Raw genomic sequence first — 11,217 nt, 5'->3', positions numbered from 1 at the left:
CCAGGGCTGAGGGCTGAGGCCACTGTGGGGCCTGGAAGGTTTCACAGGATGACAGAATGGCAGGGAGAGAGTCCAGTAATGGTCAGCAGCGCCATCCCCTGAGTCCTGAGAGTGAGTCCATCCAGGTGAGAACTGTCCCATCCCTTCTCCTCTCATCCCAAATTCTCTTAACTCCCAGTGGAGTCCAAAAAGGCAGCCAGGGAGAGAAGCAGCAGATGAGGGTGGAAGAGAGAACAGAAGCCAACCACAGTCCTGTCTCCAGACTCAGGCCTCAGCATGGGAAGGGTGCAGAATGAATGTACGAACAGCTGAATGCAGGCTGAAAGGTTGATGACAATGGAATTGAGACTGTGTGTTTTCGACTCAGAGAGGCCAAAGGCTTAACATTACTTAAGAGAGAGGTGAAGTTCATGGCATCTGGCCAAGTTTCCGTTGAGGGTCAGAGGAAGATTTCTACACACCCTCTTCCCCATCCCTTATATTAGAAAGGGGCAGTGGGACACAAAAATAAATTTGCATTTTGAGCACACTTCATGAGTCATGCAGTTGTATTTTATACCCACTGTAGGATGAAAGCAGACCTCCCAGGCCTGCATGAGACTGGCTTTTGGGTCTGATGTAGAAAACGGAAGCTGCTCTGATTAACAAACATGGGTGGCGGGGAATGGGATGTTGTGGGATCCAGCAGGGCCGAGTCTGGGGGAAGCAAGACAGGCTGCATGATATACAGGGTCCAGTGCAAAATATAAACGTGGGGCCCCTTGAAATACTTAAGAAATTCAAGGCAGTGACAGCAGAGCACTGAGCCAAGTGTGGGACTGTGTGTGACTGCAGGGATTGCACACCCATGAAGCCACTCTGGAGTCAGTAACAGAGGTCAGAGAGGAGGGGAACTTGCCAGTGGTCCAGTTAATGAGAGAGCGGGAAGAGGCTTCAAGGAGATTTTCCCAGTGAAATGCTGTACCATGTGATCCCGCAAATTCTCTGCAAAATCGCAGGCTCTACATCGAGTTACGTCAATGGGGTTCTTATGGAAGCTGGTGAAGAAGCCGGTGTGGTGGCACAACAGAATAAGCCAAGCAGATGAGGGGACAGCCAACACTTGGCTATTCAGCTAACATTTCCCATAAATTAGGGGCTTAGGTAAAGAACCCATTCTATGACAAGAAATTTCCCTGTGTCATATAATCTCACGGGACCAGCTGATCTTTTATTTATTAGTGTAGCAGGACGTTGCAGGATACTCTCTCTGTCACTCAGAATTGGCAACTGGGGACCACATCTGGAGGTGTACAGAGAGGCTAAATACTTTAGCAGAGATGTTAAGCAAAGAGAACCATGGATGGCAGGAGCCAGACACCTGCTCGTGGTTTGCTAAGACCTGGCAGAGCCACAGCAGCCCTCCATGTCTTGGCCGTGCCCTTCCAACATGTGCAGTTATGAGGGTTTGCCTTGGAGGGGGCCTGCTGCAGCCGCTGCTCCCCCAGGAAGCCAAGAGGTGTTCCTAGAAAACCACTTCTAGAGTATGGGGTTTTGACAGGCGCACTGCATGCTACTTCTGACTGGCTGCTTGCTTAGGCAGTAGACTTATGACCTGCCTGCCCCCTCCTAAACAGGGGCAAGAGGGGTGGAGACAACGGGGGGCAGTGGAGGGGCAGCTTGCAGTCCACCCTTGGTCTGGCTGGGGGGATGTCTGCATTTTCTATGCTTCAAGCGGGCGCTGGGAGGGTAGCTGGCTTGAGCCTTTCTGTCTGGCAATAAAAACTATGAGGAGAACAGATGAGACGGGGGTAGTTGGAAGAGATCAAGTAGCATCCAGAGCCCCCAGGTAGGTGACCTGTGTGAAGGCCCCTGCAAGTCGTCCCGAAGAACGCTCTTGTAGAAACAGCAATTTTATATAGAGAGGAGGAGACCGCTTCTCTTGACCATCCCCACCATCCCCATTCCTCCCTTGCCCTGGAAAAGATAGGAGGGGAGATTGTTTTTCAGAGCCTACCATGTTCCCTCCCAGCACCCTACTTCCGAGGTGAGAAAGGGGAGGAAGACAGAAAGAGCAGACCTGCCCCTTTCCCACTTTAGGCCCTTCCACCAGCCCAGCCAGCCATGGAGGTGGGTGGGGACGCTTTATTTTTGGATATGAGGTTGGAGTCTTCAACTGGACTTGACGAAGTTTTTTAATATCAGGAAGTGACCGAGGAAGTTATGCAGTATGTCCAGGGTATCATTAAGGGACCTTTAATCAGCAGGGTGGGGGAGATTCAACACAGCCCAGCGGGGGGCACAATGGGAGAAAAATAAAACCATTTCCTGTGTGCGCCCAGTGGAGTTGAGACTGTTCAATAAACTAGTTACATCTGATTAAGGACTTCATATCCTTAGGATTAAAGGCAAGTCACTGCATTTGTGTTGTGGTGTACTGAATTTATAAATTCTCAGTTAAGGAATAGCCAGATCTTTTTGCAAATCAAAAACTTGAAATGTTAAATGAGGAGGAAAGAAACTCACTAGAGGCAAATTTCTGGATGTAGATAGAGGAGACACTAAAAGAGGTAACTCATAGTTGCCTTTTTCTTTTCTCCCTAAAGTCGAAGAGTTTTTATTTTGTAGTATTACACAGACATTTACATTTCAATTGATCACAGATTCATTAACATTTGACACAATAGAAAGCGTGTACAGAAACATGTTTGTAAGTGATTTGTAATCCTCGTTCACTTATTTGTCAACCATGTTATTCTGGCAAATTATTTAATTTCCATCATAATGTTTTTCAGGGTGCTCTTCTGTTTAATTTTTTTTGTTAAGTGTAACTGTGTCAATGATTTTTATATAGGGTAGTGAGGAGGGTCCTCTGTCTCGCTCTCTCTCTCTCTCCATTACCAGAGATTTCTAAAGCATTTGCAATGCTTTTCTTTATTCAGACAAAAATCATTTTAACTTTACATAACAAATATGCTTTAATTTTTTTACAACTTTCAAGATACTATTATAGCTGTACTGACACGGAAAAATTGCCGTTGATGATCCATAGCTGATGAAGTGTATGTAGCTACTCTTCCTTGTGGTCTTCGCTATAGAGCCATTTGTAGATTGCAGGCCACAGCTTTAGGGACAGGCTCCAGGTTTCTTATTTTTCTTGTTTCAATTCTGCATCATCTATTTTCTTGAATACCAGTCTCCTAAAATGTAAGCAGTACAAAATGTTCTCACCCATCAGAACAACAGCATGCAAGAGTGTATACAAATACAAGCCATAGTCCTGACTGCCTAATTATACTTGAGTTGAATTGTGTTGCACTTGAAATGAGTGAGATATTGGGGGGATGCTGAATCTGTGATGGGAACTCAGTCCCAAACACTTATCATTGATTCATCTCTCTCCCTCCACACCGCCCCACTCCCAACATCTGATTAGCTGTCAATTCTGCCTCTGTATAACATCCCAGAACCTCAGCAGAAATGTCAGTGGTTCTCCCTCTCCTGATAAATGACGCCCCAAGTCCTTGTCCAGGTCCTCAATATCTGCGCTCTCTGCTCTTACTCTGTCTAGCCTTCTTTCCTCTCTTCTTTGCATACTTTTTGCTCTTGCCAAACGGCGCCTCGGCTGTTCTTGGCTCACCTTGCTTTAGTGCCTAAAAATGACCTCCCTCTTCTCACCAGTCTCTGAATGTTCAAGAGAAAGCTGCTTTTGAAAGGCAAGTTTCCACATACAGAAACACTCTTTTTTCTGACCCTCTGCAGGACCTTATTAGTGCCTCTCTTATTTCATTTATCCTGTCAAATATTGAGGGCTTACTATGTGGCAGACACAGTTCTTAGGCCCTGGGGATACGGCAGTGGACAAAAAATATGGGATTTGTAGGACTGAAATTCTAATAAAGGCAATGGACCCTAAATATATGTCAGATGGGGATAAGTACCATGGAAAAGAACAAACCTGGAGTGTCCTGAGAAGGTCTCTCAGATAAGGTGACACAATCTGCCACTGTACTTTCTTCAGGTCCTAATTAAAGCATCATGTTCTACTTCATATAAAAATTTTTCTTTCTTAAGCATACACTCTCTACTATAAAAGAACAGGTAGGTAGCTTATTAATTTTTAAATCTTACATTCTGATGTGTACATAGGAGATAATACATATTTCTTAATATAAATAATGATTATAACAGAGTTTATAAGATGAGATCCAGATAAAAGAAAACACTTTGATTAAAAGTCAGGAAAGAAAACCTGCTGCATTTGAGGCCTAGATTATTGAGATGGGGTCCTTTGCACCTAAACCACTCTCTCCCATGAGACTTTTTATGTGGGAGAGGTCCAGTGTTTAGACAATATACTGTCATTGCATGGACTTAGTGAGCAGCTACAGGATAAGGAGATTGATGCTTATATGTGGCTTAGGGGAAGCCATCCTATGATTTTATACCTTGAGCCATGCTTATTATACCTGGCCTTCTATATTTCCCAATTTACAGGTATTTAGTTCCTTGTGTCTTTGCCTCTCTCTCCTGCTAGGAAACTTACTGTCTTGGAAACTTACTGTCTTATAAACTTATGTTGAAAAGATGTAGTCATTTTTAAAGTTTCTAGACCACCTCTATATAACTGCCCATGCACTTTGACTGGTTTTCAGGTATTTACCTTGACTGTTTTTGATCAGGATTCTGGATTTCTTGGTGCTGGCAGGTCATGGAGTAAAATAAGTCATTGGCACATGGTGAATGCATGGATCCTTGACACAAATCACTCAGCGTCCTGCAGACACTTTTGGCTGTTGTCATTCTCCCAAACCTTTGGGGCAGGTTAGGAACACGTCTCACAAGGCTCACCTCCATATTTCTTCCAGATCTCAGAGGCAGGTTGGCTGTTGCTCCAGCACTTCTTTCTTCTTGAATGTTCCTCCCAAATCTCAATGGCAAGTTGGCGACTGAGTGTGGCATTTTGTTGACTGCAGGTGTACTCATCTTAATGACATTTTTTGGTCCCCAATCTTTTAATTCCTCAAAATTGAGACTTCTTTCCCCTTTTGGGTATCCTCTAGGCTATAATTAGAAATGAACATTACAATAACATACTGCTGTTATAAGCAACAGATTTAAACCCCCAATTAACCTAAATCTAGAGTTTAATCTGCATAACTGTTAAAGCTATAAACAAAGTTTGTGTTCATATGTGCAGAATTTTTTAATAAATAATTTGTATTAAGCTTTTTAAAGCAATCTAGTTTCTCTATCCATAGATTATTGTAAGACAACCATACCATATTTATAAAATATATATAGTGAATATTGCAATGAGTTCAAGTGGCAGGAACATAATGAAGTACTGAAATGTGGCAAAAGTTTATTTTACTGCAGTTGCTCTCTTTTGGTTTTTTTGATTCATGTTGTTTATGGAATATTTTGTACATTTTTATAATTTGATTTTAGAGAAACCTCCCACTCATTTTTCATGTTTCTCTTTAAAGGCCAAAGTTGCACATGGAAACATGGTACATCGAAACAGAGATGCTGGCCAGGTTTTAGGGTATAGTTGTAGAAGGCCCAGTGAATTTCTTTTTTATTCCATCTTACTCAGGATTCCACTCTAAAGCTTTCTCAAGAAACCAATTGCATTTTTATTAGAATATAAAGTACATTTTTAGTAAAGAACCCATTGGTTTATGGGTTACTGCATCACAAATATGCCAACTTTGTAGGAACCGTCTCAAATACAGAGGATATTTAATTAGATTTAGTCTTTACCATAGGAGCTTATCTACATGGAAATTTTTAAATGATTGTTTTCTGATTATCCCTTGAGTAAAATGAGCATACACACTAATTTCAGCAGATTTGGAAAACATATAAAAGAAAATAAAAACAATTTGCAATTTTACCATCTGCAGGTAAACACTTTACTAAGACATAGATTTAGTACACATTGGCCAGTTTGTAATTGCTAAGACCAAAATAAACATGTTTTTTGTTTGTTTGTTTGTAGTTTAAAACAATTTGAATGTCCAGCTGAAATGTATCCAAATCTTATTTCTGCCAACCATTTATTACAAATATGCACTTGTGAGTTGATTGAAAACTATTAATGCACTGTATGCTTGCTAAGTACCATACTCACCAGTACAATTGTCATGACAGAGGCCAGCCTGATTGCTGTTGTGCTAAATAATACAAGTTACATTTATACATTGTCAGAGGAAGGCTGAAATTTGACAAAAAAACAGAGTACACACCAACTTATTTCTTAGTCTTTACAAAATCATTAGACTTAGGATTAATATTATATAATTAATGCTACTCACATTAGAGAGATTTAAAAAACTTACCTCAGAATATTTGTCATAATTTTCTTTGCTGTGAAGATTGGACATCATTAATTCATCTGCACAAAAAATGTTTGATGTTAACAAGCTTGAAGTGGCTAAAGTCAATAAAACGAATAGTTTTGATGAAATAATTTCCATTTTGTCTAAATCTAAAATTAAGCCTCTATGTGCAGCCCAATGTTTATGAGAGGAGAAAAAAATTGTGGTGTTTTTATATCGTCTAAAAACAAAGGAAAGTTTTTTTTTTAACAGTGAGATAAATCTCACACATTTGAAGTACTAATATTAATTAGAGTGTACAACTAAAATATGCATGTAAGGAATGTGAATAATTCATTCTGGGAAGACAGCAATGTTTGTGCTTGCAAGTCCATTAACTTTGAAAATAATTTTCCTCATTATAAAAGAGCTTCTAATTAGGTAAGTTTGGGGCAATAGTAATTAAGATTCCAAACAAACAGAATGCTTCATTTCTCTAAGATTAAACAAAAAGTATTTTGTTTTTGGTGTTTGTGTCAATTCTTGAGGGAAGGAAAAAGATGTATTCAATCCATGCTAGCTATGGTTTTTTTTTTTTTTTTTAATCTGCACAAAAGAGTTAGGCATAGTATTTTCAAAATGTCAAGCAAAATTAAGAATGTGAAAAAAATTATAATAACCCAACAAAATGCCATGAATTAGTTTTTTTGTAAAATGCTGTTTGGTTGTTAAAAAGCTTCAGGGGTCAATGTCAGCCGTAACATGAAGGATGTGTATACGAGCAAATACTCGATAGGCATTTTGACAAACTGGTGTCTCAGGAGAAGCTGGAGGCAGTCAGGCCCTCTGTATTTGCTCTATGGGTCTTATTTGGTAAAGCTGTGTCAATCACCAAAATTTTCTTCCCATCAAGATGCTGCATCCTACCTTCCCTCACAAAGTCCGTAGGAAGACTAGCAGGGGCTTGGTAAGTCATACACATGCTAACTCTGTTGGTCCCAGGACACATATTATTTAGGTAATCGCGTATTGCCAAAGGTGCAAAGGTGTGCTGTCATCATGGCATTAAAAGAGAATTTACAGAAATAAATGCATATTTACTGAAATGCCAGAGTGAATCTCTTTTGGAGCAGCTGACTGTTCTTAGATATCTGCCTTATCACTAGACTGCCTGAGTTCTAGAGACACCTTTACTTTTTCCCACCAGTCCCTTCAGCCCTTTCAGGAGAAAAAGACTTGCATGGATTTCCAACAGTCTAGCTACTTCTAGACACAGACAGTTAGAGGTAATTCACAAAGAGTAGTAAAATTGCTCTGTTGTGTCTAGAACTGTGTCACCTCTCACCTCTCTCACCAACCTACCATATGTGATTTGAGACATGAGATGGAAGAAGTGAAGAACTTTCTTCATATTGATCTCCAGAACAAGCCAGAAAGTTGAAAAACCACAGTGGGTGAACTCTTGTGATACAAACTCGCCTGTGGTCTCTCTTAAGGCATTTGACATCATTGGCTTCATTTGTTTTGGTTTGTAGTAGCGAAGAACCCCACAGTAGGAGGTAATTAATTCAATTCATAGTCTAGTGTTAATTTTGTAATGCCATTATTGGATTATTTGGGTTTAATTTCCCTGAGGATTTAATACATTTCTCTTCCAAACTGTTCTTTTGCAAACTGCTGATGGAATTTCTTTGTGTGTGTGTGTGTGTGTGTGTGTGTGTGTGTGTGTGTGTGTGTGTAGTCAGTAGATCCAAACTTTTGAGAAATGGATGAATCAAGGGGCAAGTTTTGTTGACTGAATTGACACCCCAGAAAAAGCAGAAGGCATCAGCCTGGGTCTTTTTCAAAATATATTTTTATCTAGTTGTCATTTTCAAATAAAATGCAAATTAAGCAGCTCACTAGTTTTCAGTGCTGCTACTAATGGGTGTTGGCATATCCATTTGAGTTTTCCTGATGACAGTCAGCATCCACATATGACTAATTGCTCCCTGCCTCCGCCAGGTTAGGCCTCCAAGTTTGGAAGGTAATTAGAATTATCTTATTAATATGGGGCTTGGGCCAGGCATGTGGCTCATGTCTGTAATCCCAGCACTTTGGGAGGCTGAGGCGGGCAAATCACCTGAGGTCAGGAGTTCAAGACCAGCCTGGCCAACATGCTGAAACTCCATCTCTACTAAAAATACAAAAATTAGCCAGGAATGGTGGCACATGCCTGTAATCCCAGCTACTCGGGAGGCTGAGGCAGGAGAATCGCTTGAACCAGGGAGGTGAAGGTTGCCGTGAGCTGAGATCACACCATTGCACTCCAGCCTGGGTGACAGAACGAGACTCTGTCTCAATAAAAACAAAAAACAAACAAACGAACAACAACAAAAAAATGGGGCTTGGCTCTTTTCAATTATATCTTCATTTAACTTGGAAAGTGTTAACAGATATAGGACATACAAAGCATGAAATCACCATAAATCTTTTGTTGAAATGTGCTACTGCATACACACATACAGATTAATTGGTTTAGGGTATCTTGATGAGACATATGAGGATATGAAAAATTTAAAAAAGTCTTTCTCTCGGACTTGTGGCATTTAAATACATGCCTCATTTGCTAAGATTTTAGTGGCTCTAGGACTACTCAATTCTAAGCCTATCTCTCCAGGCTGGTCACTTCTCCTGAGCTTTTGAACCTCCCAAACACTCAGCTTCCTACCAGACAGTGCTGTTTGGACATCCCACAAGCATTTCAAGTTCAGTATGTCTGAAAGGGAATTTATCTTTTCCATACCTATTTTTCCTCCTATGTTTCTCATTTCGATGAATAGTGCTGCATCAGTCAGGGTCCGATCAGGAGACAGAAAACACACAGTAACTTGAACAGGAAGCGATTAATACAAATAATTATTAATTATAACAGGGAATTAACTATAAAGGGGTGAAGAATACACTACAGTTGAGAGACAATATCCAAGGAAAGAACACACTGGTCGGAATTTAGATCATATTGGAGAAAGCATGATGGCAGGGAAGTTTGCTGCGTTGCTCCAGGCCAGAACTTATCTATAGTCTCAAGCAGGAAACTTTTGGAATGTAGGTAGGTCAGGCAACTTGTGGAATATCTGTGAGACTCCTAGGAATCTCCCACTGAAACCTGATGGGGGTGAGCACCATTAAATGACCCCACATTCACTACTGGCAGCTGCACACAGAGAAGCAAGTGGATGCATGATTGGATCAGGAAAAGTACCTCTTTGATTTAGTAACTCTTCAGTAACTTCTACTGACAGAACCTAAAATTATGCCTGCTGCAAAGGAGAAATTCTTACTGGGTCCATCTCCCTTATCTTGAAGCATGCATTGAAGGGTAGATGTAGAGCTGAGCCGCAATAGGTCTATAACTGGCAAGGTTACCATCATCCATTCATTTATCCAGGCTGAATTCCCTTGTGAGATCCCTATTTCCTCCCACATCTTATTCTACAGTTGATGATAATTGTGTTTCTAGTTTTGGGCTGTTACACTCAATAATAATAAAAGCCAATTTTTAAAAGTATTTATCGAGTTCCAGAAATTCTTCTAAGCATTTTGTGAATTAACTCACTTATCTTTCATAATAATCCCATGAGCAGCTACTATTATTGTGCCTACTCTTCAAAAAGGGAGACTGAGGTGCAGAGGAATTAAACAACTTTCCCCGTAAGTGTCAGAACCAGGGTATGAACACAAACAGTCTGAACTTAATGACTGCTAGTCTGCCTGATAAAGTCTGTTCTCTTCCAACTTATACATGGCTCTTAAATCTGCTCACTTCTTTCCATTCCCATGGCCATAACTCAATTTATCATTTTTCTCTTGCCTAGATCTTTTTCTTGATCTTTTCCAATTCTTTCTTCATGGTGTAATCAGACAATTTTTTTTAAAAATTGAGACGGAGTCTTGCTCTGTTGCCCAGATTGGAGTACAGTGGTGTGATCTCAGCTCACTGCAACCTCCGCCTCCTGGGTTCAAGGAATTCTCCTGCCTCAGCCTCTCAAGCAGCTGGGACTACAGGCATGTGTCACCACGCCTGGCTAATTTTTTGTATTTTTAGTAGAAATAGGGTTTCACTGTGTTAGCCAGGATGGTCTCAATCTCCTGACCTGATGATCTGCCCTCCTTGGCCTCCCAAAGTGCATTTATGACTTTCCATCTTAATGTCGTTCAGTCCGTTTCCCATTTCCCTCAGAATCACTCAGGTCGCCTACCCTTCATGATCTGCACGCTATTTATCTCTGTTTATTTGCCTGCATGGACTCTTGCCACTCCCTACCAGCTCCTTGCTTGATGATTAACTTCTTTCTGTTCCTCCAAATAGACGAGCTTTCTCTCGCCTCCAGGCCTCTTCCCATGATTTTCCCGTGCATCTAATGTTCATCCACTGGCCTCTCTCCTTCTCACACCTATTCATTGTTTGGGCCTCAGCTGAGGTATGATATATTGTGAAAAGTCTCTCTTGACTTCCATCTCTAAGAGATAGCTGTTTTTTCTTTGCTAATCATTGCTCTTATCACTCTGACTTGTCCTGAACCGTCCATGGCTCTGCAAACTTTGTGAGGGAAGGAGCTTGCTTGTGTAGAACATAGGAGTATTTTCTTTTTCTTTTTTTTTTAAATTTTATTATTATTATACATTAAGTTTTAGAGTATATGTGCACAACGTGCAGGTTTGTTACATATGTATACATGTGCCATGTTGGTGTGCTGCACCCATTAACTTGTCATTTGGCATTAGGTATATCTCCTAATGCTATCCCTCCCCCCTCCCCCAACCCCACAACAGTCCCGGAACATAGGAGTATTTTCATTTTCTATTGCACAGATGCCCAGGAAATTTTATTTCTAAGTGAATTAATACTTTTTTTATTACTATGGGAAATAGG

The 11,217-nt window shown here is 40.7% G+C and overlaps 1 protein-coding gene across 1 annotated transcript; it reads right to left on the bottom strand.

Moving 5' to 3' along the window:
- Window positions 1-2,566: 2,566 nt before the first annotated feature.
- Window positions 2,567-6,508, bottom strand: NPVF (neuropeptide VF precursor). The gene is made up of 3 exons (XM_002818115.3): window positions 6,324-6,508; window positions 4,643-5,043; window positions 2,567-3,179 (listed from the first exon to the last, which is right to left on the bottom strand). Exons 1-3 carry the CDS (start codon window positions 6,459-6,461, stop codon window positions 3,128-3,130), a joined length of 591 nt encoding a protein of 196 aa, XP_002818161.2. The 5' UTR covers window positions 6,462-6,508; the 3' UTR covers window positions 2,567-3,127.
- Window positions 6,509-11,217: the final 4,709 nt, after the last annotated feature.

Source organism: Pongo abelii, chromosome 6 (assembly GCF_028885655.2).
Source record: "Pongo abelii isolate AG06213 chromosome 6, NHGRI_mPonAbe1-v2.0_pri, whole genome shotgun sequence".
NCBI classification, from domain to species: domain Eukaryota; kingdom Metazoa; phylum Chordata; class Mammalia; order Primates; family Hominidae; genus Pongo; species Pongo abelii.
This window is presented reverse-complemented; position numbering and strand designations above follow the sequence as displayed.